Source organism: Theropithecus gelada, chromosome 9 (assembly GCF_003255815.1).
Source record: "Theropithecus gelada isolate Dixy chromosome 9, Tgel_1.0, whole genome shotgun sequence".
NCBI classification, from domain to species: domain Eukaryota; kingdom Metazoa; phylum Chordata; class Mammalia; order Primates; family Cercopithecidae; genus Theropithecus; species Theropithecus gelada.
The window spans coordinates 56263546-56287272 of record NC_037677.1 but is presented as its reverse complement, the minus strand read 5'-3'; the positions used below and the strand labels follow the sequence as shown (position 1 = coordinate 56287272).

Genomic DNA, 23727 nt, shown 5'->3' with positions numbered 1-23727 from the left:
CCCCCAGAGGAGGAATACTGGCCTGGCAGGGAACACTGGCAGTCTCAGTCCTTCACCAAACAGCAGGGGAAAAGCAACAAAGCCCCATCCCCCAGTGGCCCCAAGATGTGGGTGCCGGGAACCCGTCATTCAGAGACCCCAAATGAAGAAAGCAGGGAGGCCAGCCCAGCCAGGCGCAGCTCACCCCGCCCTGCTGGGAAAACCCACTGCGTTTCACCAGGTATCCTGGGGTGCTGTTGTGGGCCAGGAATGACACTTGTCTCTCGCCACCAAAACCAGAAGGGTATTCTAAGGGGAGTAGGCTCACCCCGCAGAGCCACACTAGATGGAAGCAAAGCAAGAAGCCAGGGCAGAGCCCACCCCCGCACCTCCCTCCCCACAGCCTCTGTAGACACACAGACTGGCAGAGTCACCGGGGCAGCGGGTGGGACAGGCGGTTCAGGAAGGCAGGTACTTACCACAGGGGAGCATGGTCTCTTCAGCCTGACCCTCAGGTTCTCACCGTGGGCTCCACTGGGCATCCATAGGACCCTGCAGTTGTGGGCAAAACCGGGGAGACCCATGCAGACATCGTTTTCCTGGGGAGAAAGAAAATTTGATTTCATCAGAGTCCTAATCCTATACAGGACATCGCCTTGCACAGGGACAGATGGAAATAGGCTTCCTCCCTACCCAGGTCATGGGTCTCTGCACTCTGAGTGACAAAAATGGGAGAGCACAGAGCCAGCTCCCACACCCCCCGAAAAAACAAGGAGTCTCTGAGGTTCATGTCCAATCCCACCCCCCATCCCCCTTTTTAAGCCCCGCCAACTCTTTCTCGCCTTCAGTCATCAGCTTAGGTGCCTCTTCCTCCAGGAAGCTCGCCTTGATCTTCCTGGGCTGGTTTAAGGGCACTTTCCGTCCATGTGCTCAATTCCTTGTGTTCCCCACTAAACCTCAGATCCCACAGGAGCAGTGGCGGTGTCTGCCGGGTTCTCGCTCTGTCTTCAGCCCTGCTAAGGTGCCTGGCATACCATGGTCTCGATCCCAAATGAGTGAACTAATGAATGAATGAATAGTAGCCCCAAATCAGGCTGCTCTCACATAACCCACATGGCTGAGGAGAGGTCTACGTTTTATTTTTTAAGAAGGTAGAGCTCGAGGGGGCCTTGAAGTCACATCACTGGCTGCTGAGTCTACGAACAGGGAAGCAGCCGCAGTCCCCGAAAGGACCCGTCCCAGCGAGCCAGGGCCTAGTTTTCCTTCTGCAGAAGGCGGAGGGGCCGGAGCGGGCGCGGGCACCCCTGGGCTCTGAGGGGCGCCCCCTGAAGGGCTGCGGACTTCAGGGCCATGATGGCTGTCCCCAGAAAGCAGGAGCCCGAACCGCGGGGCTCACGAACGCCCACATTCTCTGCTACAGCCTCGCCACTCCCCTGGGCCTCTCCCCACAGGTAACGCCCAGAACGAGTGCTTCTCCAGGTGGGGTCCTGAGGAGACTGGTGGGCTGCAGCTGCCGAGCCCAGACAGCCACGCTGAGCCCGGCCTGGCCCGCACCCTGGCGCCACCGCCTGGCGGAGAGCGGGACTGACGCACTCCTCTCCTCTCTCTCCTCCAGCCCAGATCACGGAGGCGCGCAGCTGCATCTCCTGCCCTGGGCGAGGGGTGTGAGGGGGACAAAGACTTTGGGCACAACACCCACCACATAGAACCTATTCTCTAGTTGGGAAACAAGTCAAGGCAAAGGCGCACAGAGTGAAAGTCAGTGTGTGAGCAAACAAAATACCAGCCAGCAGAAGTTAAGCTTCTATGCAAACAGGCCTGCCTGACTCAGGGAGCAGGGGAGACCGAGGCAGATGAGAAGCCCCCGCCGAGGCCACCAGGATGCCCAGGCCTTGGGGCTCCAGGAAACGTGGTCTCCATGCTCAATCTCGGCTCAGCCTTCCCCAGAAGATGCCTCCAGCCAGACAGAGCTGGGTTTTAATCATGCCGCTTTCGTAAGCATGATCTCTGACTAGTTAACTACAGGTGCATTTCCTTAACCTATTAACAAAAAAAAGGTGGGGGAGTTAGGAACTCTTGCCTGGCTGTGTTGTTCTTACAATTAAATCATCAATGTGGAGCATTTGACACAGTGCTCAGAATAGAAGCTATTCTTAAAACCAATCCATTCGTAATAGGAAACAAAGGCTCTAGAATGGTTACTTTTTAAAACTATAAATCAGAACAGATTCAATATAAGAACGGCACTCTCAGTTCTTACTTCCATTCTGGAGTAGCCGAGAAAGAAGCAGAGGGGCCACTGGCTGCAGAGGGAATGGCCCAGAGCTCACAGCCTGTCCTGGTTAAGCAGCAGCCATGGGGAGGCCCTAGAGAAATGTTACCAAGAACTGTGGAGACGGCAAGGAGTAAATGCTAGCACTGATTGCTTGCCAAATGCCATTCAGTGAACTACATTCTTTATGAGCACTGACTTATTTACTTCTCACACTACTTCTACAAGTAGGTGTCATTATCATCCCCATTATTTTAGAGATGAGAAAGCTGGGACATTCACAGATTGGGGACCCAGACCAAAGTCACACTGCATCTAAGCAGCAAAACTGAAACTGTAGCCAGGTGTTCTGGCTCCAGAGCCTCTGCTCCCAACCACCAGGCAATACCTGCCTCTCTGATCTGGGAGCCATATTCATTCCCACTTCTCAGGCGAGAAAACTGCTGTTCAGAGCGATGAACTCTTGCAGCGTCACACAGGTAGTCATTGGCAGAGCTGTGATTTTTAGTCTTGAGCTTTCTCCCTAATTCAACTTGGGATAGAGAAAGTAAAAGCCAGTCCCTCTCCAGCAGTCAGAATTACAACAGGTGAACCAGGGTCCTGTTGGCAACCACATTCCCGACCGTGTTGCAGAAGCTGGTCTATGGTAAGAGACAATAAAACCACTACATAGAGAGAAGCAAAGATGAAGCTCTGCCAGCAGAGTTCAAGTCCCGGTTCCGGCCATTCCTGAAATCCAGCTGCAGCCTTCCCTTTCTAAGACTTGGTTGTTCAAATTCAGGGTTTGATTCCAGGAGCCAATAAAGCCCCACTCGGTCCCCAAGTTGTTACAAGTTGGGGAATAGTCACTTGCAACTAAAATGGGCTCTGCCACAGAAGGTGACCTATGGAAACAAGAGGCGGAAACCTAGAAGGCCAGAGGATCTGGAAAAATGAAAGGAAAGAGAAGCCGAGAGCAGCAGAAAAAGGGTACAAAGCTATAAAGAGCCTTTTGCCCATCCTGCCAAACCACCAGCTCCCTCTCGTCCCTGAGCTTGCTGCTTCTGCCCACAGACTGCTTCCCAAACAGCTGTGAAAATATCATGAACTGGTGCTTTTGAACATTTCCTCTTCCAAATGCATGCAAGTTTCACAGCCCCCTGAGTCCCACACATAGACACTCACTTATACCAATTCCTCCTTCCGATAAATCTTCATGCCAGCTAGAATAACTCCCCATCCTTCGGATTCCCCCACACCAAGTAGTCTCCCTAAGTGTATGTTCTTCCTGCCCCCCACTCCCCCGCACCCCTCCAGCAGGGTGCTTCTGGAAAGGCAGATGGCATGAGCGGAGAGCTGACCCCCAGCTCAGTCTTCAGGAAGGCAGGGCTGTTGATGAGTCAGTGGGGTCTGCACTGAAGCATCTGGCCCAAATTACCAGGATGAAGACTTCTGCGGCAAATTGCTCACAGCCCAACAGGCGGCACTCCACGCAGACCACCCCAGCACTGTTGTTAGTCACGCGTGCATTTTAATTTAGCTACAGAAGAGGAAGGAGCAAAGAGCACAGAATAATCCTCTCCTTAGAGAGGAAAATGGGACCTCGGGAGCTTGCATGGCTTCCCTCAGGTCACCCAGCCAGTCAGCAAAGAAGCGCTCAGCAGGGGCAGGCTCCCTGAGCGTGTCCTAATCCTGGTCCATGCAGAACTCTGGTCATTCTGGGATCAGCATCTGCAGTGGTCACATTCCTCACCTTCCCCCTGCCTCCCACCACCTTCACTTGACTTTCTCTCAGAGCTCAGACTAGAAGGGATCTGGTTCAGTTCCATCAACCATTCATTCATTCACTCATCTATTCAAAGTGGCGAGGCTGGAAGGGGCCTTAGGGCTCATCTGGCCAAACCCTTCCCATCTGGTGTTCACTGGGCTCTTTGACTCTAAGCCACAGACATCAACTCTAGCTAACCAAAGCAAAAAAAAAAAAAAAAGACTCAGAGTTGATTTAAAGTAAAAGAAGAAGCTCAATGCATTAGAACATTTTTTTAAAAGCTTAAGATCTGTGTCCTAATAGGACAGGCTCCAGGGACCTTAAGAGCATGAGTTTAATGATCTATAGACTGCATCTTCTAGCACTTTTCCACTGGTGCCTTCTGAGTGGGCTCGTTCATGATGAATCCTGGGATCCAGCTCCTCTCTTGCCATAAAACCCCATTCCCTGCCCACCACACCACCCAGATGCAGCCGTGAGTGAGGCAAGGGAGAGAGAGAAAAGCAGACACATTTTGCTCATGAACGAGCCCACTCAGGAGACACCGATGGAAAAGTGCTAGAAAATGCACTCTACAGATCATTAATCAATTGATGCAACTTAAGCAATATATGAGGGGGAAAAAATCTTTGTTGCCAATAATGGAAGCGCCTCAGACAGAACATTCTTCAGTGTCAGCTGGGCCACAGAAACAGCAGGCGGCCATAAGTCAAAGCCCAGAAAGCTTTTGTTTTTAAACTTGCAATGCCAAGGAGGTAAGACAAGGGAGCCAATTCTCAGGGAGGGGAGCCAAATGCATTCAGGTGATATACTGATCAGACGGTCCAGATTCAGTTATTCTCAGAGGAACGATGGCTGGTTAACGAGCCTAGCTGTTGACCACAGCTCTCCAGGAAAAGGGAAATGAGGACTACTTGTTTTCAAAACCAGAGCTACTTGATGTGACACAAGAACTAGACATGCATGAGTGTGGAGCATCAGAGTGAGAGGAAGGAAGCCAGACCCTTCTCTCCCAGACTCCTTGATGTTGTGGGTTAGCCTTCATTGGAATAGGACTGATTCCTGGATGGGTGACATCATGAGCTAACACGTGTGCTGCTTACTATTTGCCAGACACAGTTTGCTGTAGTTGGGATGTCTGTGCTCCAAATCACATGTTAAAATTCGATCCCCAGAGCTAGTGGTGGGGCCTGATGGGAGGTGTTTGGATCTTGGGAGTGGATCCCTCATGAATAGATTAATGCCCTCCCTGGGGGATGGTGGAGGGATAAATGAGTTCTCACTCTGTTCTCGCAAGAGCTTTTTGTTTAGAGGCATGTGGCACCCCCTCCCTCCTCTTTCTCTTCCTCTCACCAGCGATCTCTGCACATATAGGCTCCCTTTCACCTTCCACCATGGGTAGAAGCAGCCTGGAGCTCTCAGCAGGAGCAGATGCTGGTGCCATGCTTCCTGCACAGCCTGCCAAACCGTGAGCCAAATAAACCTCTTTTCTTTATAAGTTATCCAGCCTTGGGCTTTCCTTTATAGCAACAGAAATGGACTAAGACACTGCGCCAAGCACTTTGTAAGTATTAACTCCTCACAGTAACACTGGGTGTGCTATGACTACCCCATTTTACATATGAGTCATCTTTGTCACAGAGAGGCTGAGGAGCTTGTCCAAGGTCACACAGCTAGTAGCACGGCTAAGTTAGGATTGGATCCTAACTTGGATCCAAGTAGCTCAGTTAGGAATGCCTGACTACTCTGTTGTCCCACCAACAGCCAGAAGAATAAGGAGTTGCTGCTGATGTTCCCAGCATGCCCTGATAAATCTGCAGACTACTCTAGTACTCTGGTCTTCTAACCTGCCATTTGGGACCTGCCTAAGCTTTCCAATTTGAGCTGTTTTTCTCTGATATCACAAGAAAGTACCTCTGTAAATTCTGGCCATGATAATATCTTTTCTTTCACTTGTTGATTACAGAGCTCTGGTGTATAGCCAAACTGCATTATTTGAGGTTTCTTAGCATACATAAAATTGACACATTGATATAGCATGTAATGGTCATTTATTTTTCATTCCCATTTTTTTTACTTCCCCATAATATAAGGAAGAGCTGCATTTGATCCTAAACTCGAGTGGCCACCTCTGTATCTTAAATGAGCCCCAAGGATAATCTGCCCCATTCATCAACACTTTCTAGTTTGCACCATGTTAGTGACTAAGGGGACACCAGGGGAGCAGATATGATCTCTATTGGCAATGAATTCAGTCTCCTGGGAAGATTCGGTGCAAACAATAGTTGCAATAAAACATGGTGAATGCTACTGTAGGAGTGTGCCCAAATGCTTCAGGAACAAAAAGAAAGAGAACCCAGCTCTTGAGATAGCAGCAGGAAAAGAAGTTCAGCAGGGAGACAGGGTCAGATTGAACACAGCTAAGAAGGCTGTGCAGTGTTACAGGAGATGTGGGGAGGGGGGAGGGTCTCTGAAAGGATCTAGGTAGGAGGATATTTTAGTTAGGAAAACCACCCCACCCTTCTACATGCATGGAGGGCAGGCTAGAAGGCAACAGTGCTAGGAGAAAGGAAACTAAGTAGAAGATGATGGGGCTAGGCATAGTGGCTCACGCCTGTAATCCCAGCACCTTGGGAGGCCAAGGTCAGGAGTTCGAGACCAGCCTGGCCAACATAGTGAAACCCGTCTCTACTAAAAATACAAAAAACTAGCCGGGCATGGTGGCAGGTGCCTGTAATCTCAGCTGCTCTGGAGGCTGAAGTGGGGACAATCATTTGAACCTGGGAGGCAGAGTGAGCCAAGATTGTTCCCCTGCACTCCAGCCTGGGCAACAAGAGTGAAACTCCATCTCAAAAGAAGAAGGAGAAGAAGAAGAAGAAGAGTTCAGGCAGGAGATGAGGGTTAACTCAGGCAGAAGCACTGAAGATGGGAAGAGAAAATGGATTCAAGAAAAAGAAATCAGAGGTAATAAAAATGAGGTTTTTCCCCCCTGTGTGATTCACTTGAACTTCAGGTTCATTTGCCATAAAACTTTGCATCTGACTCTCATCCTGGCTGAAGCATCGTGGAGATCTGGTTTTTAGGTTAAGTTCAAACTTCTGGGAAACACAAGTCAGATGGGAAGACCAGAGTTTCAGTGCAGATATGATCTCTACCAGCAATAAATTCAGTTTCTGGGAAAGATTTGGTGTGATCAGTCCTGTTTGCTTTTGAGTAAATTATTTGCATTTTCTGAAACTCCGTCTCATCATTTGTAAAGTGAGAATTATGATATCTACTTCTGCATCTTATGGCATAAGCTAATTTGGGTGCCAACATTGTCTCATCCGTTTTCATCTTTTCTAATAATAATGATAACAACAGCAGCAACCTCCAACATTTACCGGGCACCTAATATGTACCAGGCACTATTCAACATGCACTAATTCATTTGATCCTCACAACCACCTTAGGAGATAGGTTCTATTATTGTCACCATTCTGCAAATAAAGAAACTGAGGCAGAAAGAGATGCAGTGACTTGCCAACTCCTCAGGCTGTGGCAGAGCAAAGATGTGAGCTCGCCTTCTCTCATAATTGCCTGAGCACTCGCCTACTGTGATGCAAAGGAAGTCCAGCGCCTCCTCCCTGGGCCCTCCCTCCTCCCCTGTATTGTCCAGGAATTCTGCTTCTTCAGTCTAGCTCCCTGGCACCAGATGGACAAAGAACAACTCCAGCCCTATGCTGCCATTGCTGGATGCTGCCACACGTTGTCGCTATTGAAGGCGTATCCTGCACGGTTGGCTCTGGTGGTCTGTTGATGGGATGTTCTTGCTGGTTCTGGTTCCTGTTCAAGCTCCCAAGCAGAGGCTCTGAGACTTCATTTCCCTTTTTTTTTTTTTTTTTTTTTTTTTTTGAGATGGAGTCTTGCTCAGTTGCCCAGGGTGAAGTGCAGCGGTGCAATCTCTGCTCACTGCAACCTCCACCTCCCAGGTTCAAGCAATTCTCCTGCCTCAGTCTCCCAAGTAGCTGGGATTATAGGCACGCACCAGCACGCCCGACTAATTTTTTGTATTTTTAGTGGAAACAGGGTTTCCCCATGTTGCCAAGGCTGGTCTTGAACTCCTAGGCTCAAGCGATCCTCCCTCCTTGGCCTTACAAGCATCACAGAGCTTGGAAGATAGTGAAAAATTATCTGGCCAAGTTCCAAAAGAGGCCCAAAATCTAGAGAGATTAGTAAAACAACTTGGCCTCTATTGTTCAAGTTTAGCTGTGCTTCTGGGCTTTGGTGGCCTCAAGATACTATGGGAAAAAAGTTGGCATCCAGGGCCCACCAAGTGTCAGGCCCAATATATGATCTGGCTTTGGGATGTGACCCCAAAATGCTGCACACTTGAAGTAAGAACAACAAAAAACAAACCAGTCCTCGCATGGATGAAAATGTGGTTCAAAAATCTGAGTGGTGGAGAAAACAACAAGGCCTGAACTTGAATTAAGGTAATTCTGTGTTGGTAGTGCTCCCAGTCACCTGGCAAAAGGAATAAAAAACTATTTTTAGAAGACAAGGGCACAGCATAGGCCTTAAATTATGTTTTCCAAGCACAATGTCTAACACAGAGTCAAGGATAACCAAGTACACGTGATGATAAAATGCTATGGATGGGGCCGGCTGCCATGGCTCACTTTGGGAGGCTGGGGCAGGTGGATCACAAGGTCAGGAGTTTGAGACCAGCCTGGCCAACACGGTGAAACCCCATCTCTACTAAAAATACAAAAATTAGCTGGGCATGGTGGGGGGCCCCTATAATTCCAGCTACTCAGAAAGCTGAGGCAGGAGAATCACTTGAGATCGTGCCACTGCACTCCAGCCTGGGTGATAGAGTGAAACTCCATCTGAAAAAAAACAAATTTAAAAATGCTATGGATGAGAATGAACAGAAACAACAAATAGACCCACCCACAGGAACTGCAAATAATGGAATCATCAGTAGATGCCATAAAATAAATAGGTCTACTATGTTCAAGGAGATAACAGTTTATTTAAACCATTTTGGCAGAAAACTAGAAATCATAAAAAGTGACATAGCAGATGTATAAGGAAACTGTGAACCCTGATCATCTGAGATGAGTCTCAATTAATTTAGAAAGTTTATTTTGCCAAGATTGAGGACACGTGCCTGTGACACACCCTCAGGAGGTCCTAACAACATGTGCCCAAGGTGGTCAGAGCCCAGTTTGGTTTTATACATTCTAGGGAGACATGAGACATCATATGCAAGATGAACACAGGTTTGCATTGGAAAGATGGGACAACTCAAAGCAAAGATGGGAAGACTCCAAGCAGGGCAAGGTTTCCAGGTTATAGGTAAATAAGAGACAAATGGTTGCACTGAGTTTCTGATTAGTCTCTCCAAAGGAGGCAATCAGATATACATTTATCTCAGTGAGCAGAGGGGTGACTTTGGGTAGAATGGGAGGCAGGTTGACTCTAAGCACTTCCCAGCTTAACTTAACTTTTGCCTTTAACTTAGTGATTTGGGGGCCCCAAGATTTATATTCCTTTCACAAAACCAAATAGATTTTTTAGAATTGAAAAATACATTATGAAAATTAAAAATTCAATAACTTTTTTTCTGTCTGATTTTATCTTTTTAACAGCTTTATTGAGGTACAGTTTACATACAATAAAATCCACCTATTTAAAGTGCATAGTTTGATAAGCCTGCCTATGCAGAGGAGTTTTTGCAGTATAGAAGAGAAATTCTGAAATTATGAATCTAACAGTTTAAATTAAGAACGTAATTCATATAGACTACACCATTCCCAGCTACAATCCTCTCTTTCAGAGAGAAACACCTTTGCTCTCCAGTCATTTACAGTCCTTCAGAATGGAAGCAACTGGCTCCATGATTCCAGGTTTTATTCCCCTTTGAAATGTAAATTAATAGTCTCAGAAAGAAAAACAGGAACATCTCTACTACAGAATGCAAGCATTTGGCCTGAAGTTGGGTGGTGGGAGTTAGAAGAAAATAAATCTTATTGCCCTTTGAATGGGAGCAGATGACTTTAGTCCTAACACCCTCTAACTTTCTTTAACTCAAATATCAATAACATTTGCTCAGAAAGTCCTAATTGTGAAGAGACATGAAAATAATTGCTTCTTGACAGATCGAGATGCAGAGGATATGGTAAGACAGTCTAACACGTATGTTTTATTGGTATCCCTAAAGAAAACACAATGGGAACAGAGGCAAATGTGAATAAATCATTACTAGAGATTGTCCAAAACTAATAAAAGGCCAGGCACAGTGGCTCATGCCTGTAATTCCAGCATTTTGGGAGGGAGGTTGAGGTGGGCGGATCATGAGGTCAGGAGTTTGAGACCAGCCTGGCCAATATGGTGACACCCCATCTCTACTAAAAATACAAAAATGAGCTGGGCATGGTGGCACGCACCTGTAACCCCAGCTATTTGGGAGGCTGAGGCAGGAGAATTGCTTGAACCTGGGAGGTGGAGGTTGCAGTGAGCCAAGATCATACCATTGCACTCCAGCCTGGGCAACAGTGCAAGACCCCGTCTCAGGAAAAAAAACCAAAAAACAACAACAAAAAAAACCCCACTAATTAAAGACATCAAACCATGTGTTTAAGAAGCAGAATAAATCTCAAGGCAGAAAATTTTAAAAATAAATCAACATGTAAATACATTATAGTGAAACTGCAAAAAACCAAAGACAAAGAGAAACCTTAAAAGATGTCTTTAGAGAGGCAGCAGTTAGAGTAACAGCTAAATTCTCAAAAGAAACAATGGAAGCTAGAAGACAGTAGACTGACCATTTCAATGCACTGAAAGAAAATTGTTGGGTGATCAGACCCAACACCAGGTCTTGGGGGTGACAAAGTCCAGCAGAGTGAAAGGATTGAGAAAAAGACAGTTTGAGAGAGAAAAAGCTGGGACCAGGGGCCGTCGCTAGTGTATGGAGGCTGCGAAGGCCCTGAGCTCCGGAAGCCCACACTATTTATTGGTAATCCAACAAAGAATCAGGGGGTGAGAATGTGGAGGTCAAAATGGCATGTTGCATTAAGCACATATTTACAGCTGTGATGGTTTAGCATTTGCTCTGCTACTTGAGATAATGGAGAGCAGGTTTTTTTAACTCAAGATACAATCGATCCTGGGAGAGCAAGGAGCTAGGAGCCAGCAAGTCTAGACACATTCCAGAGCCACAAGCCCTGGATTCTATTCAAGCCATGAGGGATGTTATGCCCTGGGCTTAGATTATGGTGCGTCAGAGTAGCCTCCCACCCTTTAGCACAGAGCTTGGTGTTCCAAAGACCACAAAGGGTTTTAGACCCTGGACCCCGGACATGTTCCAAGACTTTTTTACATTATATCATACATGCAAGCCCTGCCTCAGCTTCTCCCAACACTCAGCTTTTCCCAACAGAAAATAACTGCGGATATTGTTTGGATATTTGTCCCACCCAGATCTCATATTGAATTGTGATCTCCAATGATGGAGGCGGGGCCTGGTGGGAGGTGTTTGGGTCATGGAGGCAGGTCCCTCATGGCTTGGCATTGTCTTCATGATAATGAGTTCTCACAAGATCTGGTCATTTAAAAGTGTGTGTCACTTCCCCCCATCTCTTTCTCTTGCTCCTGACTTTACCATGTGAAGTGCCTGCTCCTGCTTCACCTTCCACCATCAGTAAAAGCTCCCTGAGGCCTCCCGAGAAGCAGATGCCAGCACTATGCTTCCTGCACAGCCTGAAGAATTGTGAGCCAATTAAACCTCTTTCTTATAAATACCTTGTCTCAGGAATTTCTTTATAAGTGCAAAAACAGTCTAATATAGAAAATTGGTACCTAGCATGGGGCATTGCCATAAAGATACCTAGAAATGTGAAAGCAGCTTTGCAATTGGGTAATAAGCAGAGGTTTGAAGAGTTTGGAGAGCTCAGAAGAAGACAGGAAGATGAGGGGAAGTTTGGAACTTCTTAGAGACTGTTTAAATAGTTGTAACCAAAATGCTGATAGTGATATGGACAGCGAAGTCCAGGCTGCTGAGGTCTCAGATGGAAATCAGAAACTTACTGGGAACTGGAGCAAAGGTCACCCTTGTTATACTTTAGCAAAGATCTTGGCTGCATTCTGCTCTTGCACTAGAGATCTGTGGAAGTTTGAAGTGATGATTTACAGCATCTGGCAGAAGAAATTTCTAAGCAGCAGTGTTCAAGATGTGGCCTGACTGCTTCTAACAGTCCTCATTCAGATGCAGGAGTAAAGAAATGACTTAAAGTTGGAATTTATATATAAACAAGAAGCAGAACTTAAACGTTTGGAAAATTTGCAGCTGGACCATGTGACAGAGAAAGAAAAAGCTTTTTTGGGAGAGGAATTCAAGTAGGCTGTGGAATAACCACTTGTATAAGATATTTGTATAACTAAATGGAGCCAAGTACCTTTATCTAAGACATAGGAAAAGGCCATGAAGACATTTGAAGACAACCTTTGTGCCTGTCCCTCCCATCCCAGGTCCAGAGGCTTAGAAGGAAAGAATGGTTTCATGGGCCAGGCCCAGGGTCCGGTGGCCCTGCACAGCTTCAGGACACTGCTCCCCACATCCAAGCTACTCCAGCTCCAACTCTGGCTCAAAAGGGCCCAGGTACAGCTCAGGTTGCCACTTTGGAGAATGCAAGCCATAAGCCTTGGTGGCTTTCATGCCTTGGTGGCTTTCATGTGATGTTAAACCTGTAGATGTGCAGAAGGCAAGAGTGAAGAATGCTAGGCAGCCTCTGCCTAGATTTCAGAGGCTGTATGAGAATGCCCAGGAGCCCATGCAAAAACCTGATTCAGGGACAGGTTTTCCTTATAGAAACCCTCTACTAGGAAAGTACCAAGGGGAAATGTGAGGTTAGAGCCCCCACATAGAGTCCCCACTGGGCCACTGCCTAGTTGAGCTGTGAGAAGGAGACCACCTTTCTCCAGACCCCAGAATGGCAGATCCACTGGCAGCTTGTACCCTGCACCTGGAAAAGTCACAAACACTCAACTGTGAGAGCAGCCACAGGGGATGTACCCTGCAAAGCCACAGAGGTGGAGCTGCCCGAGGCCTAGGGAGCCCACCCCTTGCACCAGTGTCCCCTTGTTGTAGGACACAGAGTCAAAAAAAGGTTATTTTGGAGCTTTAAGATTCAAATCAAAACCACAATGAGAATTCAAATCAAAACCATCTCACACCAGTTAGAATGGCAATCATTAAAAGATCAAGAAACAACAGGTGCTGGAGAGGATGTGGAGAAATAGGAACAATTTTACACTGTTGGTGGGACTGTAAACTAGTTCAACCATTGTGGAAGACAGTGTGGTGATTCCTCAAGGATCTAGAACTAGAAATATCATTTGACCCAGCAATCCCATTACTGGGTATATATCCAAAGGATTATAAATCATGCTGCTATAAAGACACATGCATACGTATGTTTATTGTGGCACTATTCACAATAGCAAAGACTTGGAATCAACCCAAATGTCCATCAGTGACAGACTGGATTAAGAAAATGTGACACATATACACCATGGAATACTATGCAACCATAAAAAAGGATGAGTTCGTGTCCTTTGTAGGGACATGGATGAAGCTGGAAACCATCATTCTCAGCAAACTATCACAAGAACAGAAAACCAAACACCGCATGTTCTCACTCATAGGTGGGAATTGAACAATGAGATCACTTGAACACAGGAAGGGGAACATCACACACCGGGGCCTATTGTGGGGATGGGGGAGAGGGGAGGGATAGCATTAGGAGATATACCTAATGTAAATGACGAGTTAATGGGTGCAGCACACTAACATGGCACATGTATACATATGTAACAAACCTGCACATTGTGCACATGTACCCTAGAACTTAAAGTATAATAATTTTTTTAAAAAATTTAAAAAAAAAAGATTGAATGACTGCCCTGCTGGGTTTCAAACATGCAGGGAGCCTGTAGCCCTTTTCTTTTGGCCAGTTTCTCCCTATGGAATGGGAATGTTTATCCAATGCCTTTGTACCTTGGAATTAAGTAACTTGTTTTTTATTTTACAGGGTCATAGGTGGAAGGGATTTGTTTTGTTTCAAATGAGACTTTGGACTTTTGAATTAATGCTGGAATAAGTTAAGACTTTGGGGGACTGTTAGGAAGGCATGATTCCATTTTGCAATGTGAAAAGGACATGAGTTTAGGAGGAGTCAGGGGTGGAATGATATAGTTTGGATATTTGTCCCTTCCCAAATCATGTTGGATTATGACCCCCAGTGCTGGAGGCAGGGCTGGTGGAGGATGCTTGGATTATGGGGGTGTTTCCCTCATGGCTTGGTGCTGTCTTCGTGGTAGTGAATTCTCACAAAATCTGGTCATTTAAAAGTGTGTGGCACCTGGCCAGGCACAGTGGCTCACGCCTGTAATCCCAACACTTTGGGAGACCAAAGTGGGCAGATCACCTGAGGTCAGGAGTTTGAGACCAGCCTGGCCAACATGGTGAAACCCCGTCTCTACTAAAAATACAAAAGTAGCCAGGCATGGTGGTGCACACCTCTAATCCCAGCTACTAAGGAGGCTGAGGCAGGAGAATCACTTCAACCCAGGAGGCAGAGGTTGCAGTGAGCTGAGATTGCACCATTGCACTCCAGCCTGGGCAAAAAGAGCGAAACTCTGTCTAAAAAAAAAAAAAAAAAAAAAAAAAAAGTGTGTGGCACCTCTGCTCACTCCCCATCTCTTGCTCTTGCTTTCACCATATGAAGTGCCTGCTGCTGCTTCACCTTCTACCATGAGTAAAACCTTCCTGAGACCTCCCCGGAAGCAGATGCCTCTATGCTTCCTATACAGATACCGGAACAGTGAGGCAACTGCACTTCTTTCCTTATAAATTACTCAGTCTCAGGTATTTCTTCATAGCAGTGCCAGAATGGCCTAATACACCTACCTGTTAACATAGAAATTTACAATTTCCTTTACCCAGGAAAAAAAACTCACCGACAATAAATACAAACTAAAGATATATTCAACAGATAAAATCTGAGCAAGTTCACCACCAGTATACCAGTATTCATTCTTCAGCTTGGAGCCAAGAAAGTGATATGTGTGTGTGTGTATACATATATATTACTTATATATGAGTATATATATGTATGTATATGTGTGTATATATGTATGTATGTGCCTGCATGTACATACTCACATCCATCAAGACATTATTTGTTTAATAAATACATACATGTTAATATATTAATTACATATTAATATGTACTAAACACATACATAATATGTACATATTTATATAATATATAAAGACATACATATTAAGCAAATAAAATAATAATAGTGTCTTGATGTATGTGAGCATCCACATGCATCTACACAAATACACATACACACATTTCTACATATTTACCCTTTCCAACACTCTTCTTTCCTACAGATCCAGAATTAATCTGGTGTATCAGGCCATTCTTCCATTGCTATAAAGACATACCTGAGACTGAGTAATTTATAAGAAAAGAGGTTTAATTGGTTCATGGTTCTGCAGGCTATACAGGAAGCATGGCAGCTTCTGTTTCTGGGGAGGCCTCAGGGAGCTTATACTTATGGTGGAAGGCAAAGTCAGAGCTGGCTATCTTATAAGGAGGGAGCAGGAGCAAGAGAGAGAACGGAGGAAGTGCTACACACTTCCAAACAACCAGATCACACGAGAACTCACTCATAATCACAAGAACAGCACCAAGGGAATGGTGCTAAACTATTTATGATGAATCGGCCCACAATCGCCTCCCACCAGGCGGCCTCACCTCCAAGAATAGGGATTACAATACAACATGAGATTTGGGTAGGGATGTAGATGCAAACCATATCATCAGGTATCATTTCCTTTTAACCTAAAATTTTTATAATTTGCAGACTTATGTAGTGCAAGTCTACTTACTGGACTAAGTTCCTCAACTTTTCCCTGTCTACAAATGTCTTTATTTTGCCTTTATTTTTGAAGTATGTATTTTGAATGCTTTTTTTAATTCTTTAAAGAAGCCATTACATTGTCGTCTGCATTTTTAATAAGAATTCAGCCATCATTCTTTCTTATTGTTACCTTCTTAAATGTATTTGCTCTTTTTCTCTGATAGCACTTAAGATATTCTCTTTAGTATTGATTTTCAGCAATTTGACCATTATGTGCTTTAGTGTGGTTTTCTTTGTATTTATGCTGCTTGAGTTTTAATTTTTCTCTTTATGCGTCGGTTTGGATTAATTTAATTAACCTATTTTCAAGTTTACATATCTTTTCTTGTGCTCTATTCAATCTGCTGATAAGTCCTTCAAATGAATTTCTCATTTCAGGACTAGAATTTCCATTTTATTCTTTCGTAGAGTTTCAGATTTCCTGCCGAAATTTACAATCTGTTCACACATTTTGCTTTTGCTTGGCTTTTCCAGTGAACATGTTAACAGTGTTGTAATACTTATTTTAAAGTTTTTGTCTGCTGATTTCAACATCTGGGTCATTCCTCATTCTGTTTTTGTTTTCTCTTGATTATTCATTACATCTTCCTGCCTTTTTTTTTTTTTTTTTGAGACAGAGTCTCACTCTGTTGCCCAGGCTGGAGTGCAGTGGTGCGATTTCAGCTTACTGCAACCTTCGCCTCTCGGGTTAGCAATTCTTGTGCCTCAGCCTCCCAAGTAGCTGGGATTACAGGTGTGCAACACCACGCCCGGCTACTTTTTGTATTTTTAGTAGAGACGGGGTTTCACCATGTTGGCCAGGCTGGTCTTGAACTCCTGACCTCAGGTGACCCACCCACCTCAGCCTCCCAAATTGCTGGGATTACAGGCATGAACCACTGCACCCAGCCGTTCTTGTTTTTTATAAACATGTCTTCTCTATTTAATTATGTGCACATTTAGAAAGAATTAGTAGGCAGGTGTGCCCTGAGCAAGTCTCTCTTAATTCTCCTTCCCTGTTCTTGCTGCTGCCAGGTTCTCAGTGAAGAATGGGACTCTAGGGGATTTTAATACATTTTGCCAGCTCATGCAAATTTGTTAAAAGTTCAGGTAGTTTCTCCTTGCATCTGCAAAACTTCCCATCTATAGTGGGTTCAATCTTCCATCCACCATACCCCTATGAGGAAAGCAGCCTCGGGTCTCACTTTCCTAGCAAGGGCTCTTTGCACTCTGGAATTTAGTTTATTTTCACTTCTTTATCCTCAGCTTGGGTTTTTAACAACTATGCTTCTGTAGCTTGTCCAGCTTACTCACATTATTTCAGTGAGAGCAATGATCTCTTGGAACTTTCTATATCCTAATTGGAGGTGGCAGTCTAAATGTTTTTCAAAAAGACATATAAATTTAAAATATGGAGAGAAAAGGTGAGAATAAAGTTTCTGACATCTGTAGACTATTAGATTATCCATCTCTTCCCATATCCAGAGACCACATTTAATGCTAACTTGACTCAGAGAAAACACTACCAGGTCATTTAGCTAGGTCTATATCCCTGCTGGGAAAGCCAAGGAAGGCTAATGCGTCAAATGCCTACTGGAACAAAACCATCTTCTTTTAAAAAAATCACCTGTTTTAAAATGAAATTGGAGGAAAATGAAACAAAAAAGAACTTACTCCTATTTCATCATATTGGATCTCTGTTATCATTTAAAATGCTCTTTATCCTCATTTCAACATATTTCTTCTTCTTAATCTATGCTAGACTAGAACCAAATCCAGATACCAGTTTTTCTTTTTTTTTTTTTGAGACGGAGTCTCGCTCTGTCGCCCAGGCTGGAGTGCGGTGGCGCCATCTCGGTTCACTGCAAGCTCCGCCTCTAGGGTTCACGCCATTCTCCTGCCTCAGCCTCCCGAGTAGCTGGGTCTACAGGCGCCCGCCACCACGCCCAGCTAGCTTTTTGTATTTTCAGTAGAGACGGGGTTTCACCGTGTTAGCCAGGATGGTCTTCATCTCCTGACCTCATGATCCGCCCGCCTCGGCTTTCCAAAGTGCTGGGATTACAGGCGTGAGCCACCGCACCTGGCCCAGATATCAGTTTTTCTAACAAACTTAGTGAGTCTGAAGGGAGAGTTTAACTTTCTGCTCACCAACAAGCTTGGGCATAGCCAGAACTTATGCTATTTCACATAAAGAAAACTAGGAGGGAAATGGCACTGACCTGAGAGGCCTTATGCAGCAACAATTCTCCTGAAGTGGGAGAGAAAGAATTAAAAAGATGAAGCACACATCTTCTTCCCCCACAATGTTCAGTCAACTGCTCTAGGCCTTACTACATAGAAGTGTACAATTGATAGATTATGTAAGAAATTGAACCTAAAAATCCATACTTAATTGGTGTCAAATAGTCTGAAATTTTCTGGTCACAAACCCTTTTTAAAATCTGATGAAGAGTCTAATGGAAGTAGCTTCAGTTGCAGGACACTTGAAACTCCCAGTGTCCTCCAGGGACAAATAGAACAATTAGGATTGCAAAAGGGGAACAAAAAGGCATTTGTAGAACAGGTGAAGTGGTGCTTAGAAGGAAGGTCTAAAAGCAATCACTAAGCTTCCTCATTGAGGACTAGAAAGGATAGATTAAACTGAAAATAAAGAGAAGAAAAGAATAAAATCAAGGTGAGAATAAGAATAATGAAATGGAAAATGGATAACAGTAGAGATAACCCAATTAAAGCAAAAGCTGTATCTTTTAAAAGTATAATACAATCGATAAACCTTTAGACTGCTCAAGAAAAAACAAAAATTACCAATATCAGAAGTTTAAAAGGAGACATAACTACAAGTCCTATGAACATTAAAATAAAAAAAGGAATAATGTAAACAAACATATGCAAATACATTTATGGATATAATGAAATTACCCCTTTTTTCAAAGAGGCAAATTACAAAAATGACAGAAGACATAATCTAAGTTATACTATATCTATGAAAGAAATCATCATAGTTTTAAAATGTTTTTTCACAAAGAACACACCAACACAGATCACTTCACTGGTGAAGTTTATAAAATATTTAAGGAGAAAATAACACCAATATCACACTAACACTTTCAGAACAAGAGATGGAGAGAATATTTGCCATGTCATTTTATGATGCCAGTATTATCCTGATAAGAAAAACAAAGTCATTATAAGAAAAATACAGGCTAATAGTATTTCTTATTAATATAAATCCTTAACAAAATATTAGCAAATCAAATATAGTAAAACAGAAAAAGGATAATACATGTGACTTGGCAGGGCGTGGGGGAGAGGCGCTTATCCCAGAATGCAGAGTTGGTCTAATATTTCAAAAAATTAGTGTAACTCATGACATTAATAGGATAAAAGAGAAAAATCATAATCTTCAGAGATGTGAAAAAACAGAAACGGGCATTTATGACATTAAAAAACACACACACAAAAAAAACAAAAAAAAACCTCTCATCAGGTGTGGTGGCTCACACCTGTAATCCCAGCACTTTGGGAGGCCAAGGTGGGAGGATCACTTGAGCCCAGAAATTTAAGACCAGCCCAGGTAACATAGTGAAACCCCATCTCTATAAAAAATAAAAAAATTAGCTGGATGTAGTGGCACATGCCTGTAGTCCCAGCTACTTGGGAGGCTGAGGTGGGAGTGAGAGACAGGACTAGCTGGATTTCCTAGGCCGACTAAGAATCCGTAAGCCTAGCTGGGAAGGTGGAACCGCTTCCACCTTTAAACACGGGGCTTGCAACTTAGCTTACACCTGACCAATCAGATAGTAAAGACAGCTCACTAAAATGCTAATTAGGCAAAAACAGGAGGTAAAGAAATAGCCAATCATCTGTTGCCTGAGAGCACAGTGGGAGGGACAATGGTTGGGATATAAACCCAGGCACTGGAGCCAGCAATGGCTACCCTCTTTGGGTCCCCTCCCTTTGTATGGGAGCTCTGTTTTCACTCTATTATATCTTGCAACTGCACTCTTCTGGTCCATGTTTGTTATGGCTCGAGCTGAGCTTTCACTTGCCATCCACCCCTGCATTGGCCACGGTCGCAGATTCGCCTCGCAGACCCGCCTCGCAGACCCACCACTGATGTCCATCCCTCCGGATCCAGCAGGGTGTCCACTGTGCTCCTGATCCAGCAAGGTTCCCATCGCCACTCCCAATCAGGCTAAAGGCTTGCCATTGTTCCTGCATGGCTAAGTGCCTGGGTTCGTCCTAATCGAGCTGAACACTAGTCACTGGGTTCCACGGTTCTCTTCCGTGACCCATGGCTTCTAATAGAGCTATAACACTCGCCGCATGGCCCAAGATTCCATTCCTTGGAATCAGTGAGGCCGAGAACCCCAGGTCATAAAACGCGAGGCCTGCCACCATCTTGGAAGTGGCCTGCTGCCACCTTGGAAGTGGCCCACCACCATCTTGGGAGCTCTGGGAGCAAGGACCCCCGGTAACAGGAGGATCACTTGAAACCAGGAGGTGGAGGTTGCAGTGAGCCAAGATTGCACCACTGCACTCCAGCTGGGCGACAGAGGGAAACCCTACTGCAAAACAACAACAATAAAAACTCTCATTAAAGTATTAGAAAACTAAGATTTTTCAACCTAATAAAGGTTATCTATTAAAAACAACAACAGGCCGCCGCCTGGGCCCACACCCCCAGTCGTAGGCCTCAGCGTAGCAGGCCTCCCACAGAGTCCACGCCAGCAATCCTCAAAGTCCTCATAAAAACCATTAAGACATCTTCTGGGGAAATCAAGAGAACAGTGATTAGGGTATTGCCAGAAATGGATCTTGACTCTGGGAAGAAATCTTCCAAGCAGACGGTGTCCGTGATGGCCTCTGTGACATCCCTTCTGTCATCTCCAGCATCAGCCGCCGTCCTTTCCTCTCCCCTCAGGGCGCCTCTCCAGTCCGTGGTCATGACCAATGCAGTTTCCCCTGCAGAGCTCACCCCCAAACAGGTCACAATCAAGCCCGTGGCTACTGCTTTCCTCCCAGTGCCTGCTGTGAAGATGGCAGGATCCCAAGTCATTAATTTGAAGCTCACTAACAACACCATGGTGAAAGCCACAGTCATATCTGCTGCCTCTGTCCAGAGGGTCAGCAGCGCCATCATTAAAGCCGCCAACGCCATCCAGCAGCAAACTATCATGGTGCCGGCATCCAGCCTGGCCAATGCCAAACTTGTGCCAAAGACTGTGCACCTTGCCAACCTTAACCTTTTGCCTCAGGGTGCCCAGGCCACCTCTGTATTCCGCCAAGTGCTAACCAAACCTCAGCAACAAATAAAGCAGGTGATAATCAATGCAGCAGCCTCGCAACCCCCAAAAAGGTGTCTCGAGTCCAGGTAGTGTTGTCCTTGCAGAGTTCTGTGGTGGAAGCTTTCAACAAGGTGCTGAGCAGTGTCAATCCAGTCCCTGTTTACATCCCAAACCTCAGTCCTCCCGCCAATGCAGGGATCATGTTACCAACGTGTGGATACAAGTGCTTGGAGTGTGGGGACTCCTTTGCACTTGAAAAGAGTCTGACCCAGCACTGCGGCAGATGGAGCATGTGCATCAAAGTAACGTGCAACCATTGTACAAAGAACCTCGTTTTTTTACAACAAATGCAGCCTCCTTTCCCATGCCCGTGGGCATAAGGAGAAAGGGGTGGTAATGCAATGCTCCTACTTAATTTTAAAACCAGTCCCAGCAGGTCAAATGATAGTTTCTCCATCAAGCAATACTTCCACTTCAACTTCCACTCTTCAGAGCCCTGTGGGAGCCGGCACACACATTGTCACAAAAATTCAGTCTGGCATAACTGGGACAGTCGTATCGGCTCCTTCAAGCACTCCCATCACCCCAGCCATGCCCCTAGATGAAGACCCCTCCAAACTGCGTAGACATAGTCTAAAAGGTTTGGAGTGTAATGAAGTCTTCCAGGACGAGACGTCACTGGCTGCACATTTCCAGCAGGCTGCAGATATGAGTGGACAAAAGACTTGCACTGTCTGCCAGATGCTGCTTCCTAACCAGTGCAGTTATGCATCATACCAAAGAATCCATCAGCATAAATCTCCCTACACCTGCCCTGAGTGCAGGGCCATCTGCAGGTCGGTGGACTTCCAGACCCATGTCACCAAGAACTGTCTGCACTACACGAGGAGAGCTGGTTTTCGATGTGTGCATTGCAATGTTGTGTACTCTGATGTGGCTGCTCTGAAGTCTCACATTCAAGGTTCTCACTGTGAAGTCTTCTACAGGTGTCCTATTTGTCCAATGGCATTTAAGTCTGCCCCAAGCACATATTCCCATGCCCACACACAGCATCCTGGCATCAAGATAGGAGAACCAAAAATCATACAAAAGTGTTTCATGTGCGACACTGTGTTCACCCTGCAAACCTTGCTGTATCGCCACTTTGACCAACACATTGAAAACCAGAAGGTGTCTGTTTTCAAGTGTCCAGACTGTTCTCTTTTATATGCAGAGAAGCAACTTATGATGGACCATATCAAGTCTATGCATGGAACACTGAAAAGTATTGAAGGGCCTCCAAACTTGGGTATAAACTTGCCTTTGAGCATTAAGCCTGTAACTCAAAATTCAGCAGATCAGAACAAAGAGGACACCAAATCCATGAATGGGAAAGAGAAATTGGAAAAGAAATCTCCATTTCCTGTGAAAAAATCAAGAAAGTGGCCAGTTCTGGGTGGACGTGTTGGGAGTGTGACCACCTGTTCATGCAGAGAGATGTGTACATATCCCACATGAGGAAGGAGCATGGGAAGCAAATGAAGAAACACCCCCGCCGCCAGTGTGACAAGTCTTTCAGCTCGTCCCACAGCCTGTGCCGGCACAACCGGATGAAGCATAAAGGCATCAGGAAAGCGTAGGCCTGCTCACACTGCCCAGGCTCCAGACTACCTTTACCAAACAACTGATGCTGGAGAAGCACGTCCAGCTGATGCATGGCATCAAGGACCCTGACCTGAAAGAAATGACAGACACCACCAATGAGGAAGAAACAGAAATAAAAGAAGACACCACGGTCCCCAGTCCCAAGCGGAAGTTGGAAGAACCAGTTCTGGAGTTCAGGCCTCCCCGAGGAGCAATCACTCAGCCACTGAAAGAACTGAAAATCAATGTTTTTAAGGTTCACAAGTGTGCCGTGTGTGGCTTCACCACCAAAAACCTGCTGCAGTTCCACGAACACATCCCTCAGCACACATCGGATGGTTCTTCCTACCAGCGCGGGGAGTGTGGCCTCTGCTACACGTCTCACGTCTCTCTGTACAGGCACCTCTTCATCGTACACAAGTTAAAGGAACCTCAGCCAGTGTCCAGCAAAACGGGGCTGGGGAAGATAACTAACAGGAGAACAAACCCAGCCACAAGGATGAATCCCCCGATGGCGCCGTGTCAGACAGAAAGTGCAAAGTATGCGCAAAAACTTTTGAAACTGAAGCAGCCTTAAATACTCACATGTGGACACACGGCATGGCCTTCATCAAATCCAAAAGGATGAGCTCAGCCGAGAAATAGCCACAGATGGTCCATGAGGAATATCCCTGTCCACATTGGAATAAAAAAGACATTTTTGTTGCAAAGAGTTTGCAGTATAATAGAGTTAACAGTACTGTCTAGGCTGTTGAAATATATTCTCTTTCAACGTACCTTCCTTTACCTCGTCGTATATATCCTTGATAAGTATTAAAACAGTATTTGAGTTTAAAAGAGTTTGTATATATTTAAAT

The 23727-nt window shown here is 45.2% G+C and overlaps 1 protein-coding gene across 1 annotated transcript in view; it reads left to right on the top strand.

Moving 5' to 3' along the window:
- The window catches only part of LOC112631047 (zinc finger protein 532-like), a 41265-nt gene extending 17750 nt beyond the window's left edge, over positions 1-23515 (top strand). The window contains 7 exon segments of the mRNA XM_025395546.1: positions 1131-1430; positions 20621-21311; positions 21314-21582; positions 21584-22658; positions 22661-22891; positions 22894-23313; positions 23316-23515. Of these exon segments, the coding sequence (XP_025251331.1) occupies positions 1131-1430; positions 20621-21311; positions 21314-21582; positions 21584-22658; positions 22661-22891; positions 22894-23313; positions 23316-23515 (3186 nt within the window).
- Positions 23516-23727: the final 212 nt, after the last annotated feature.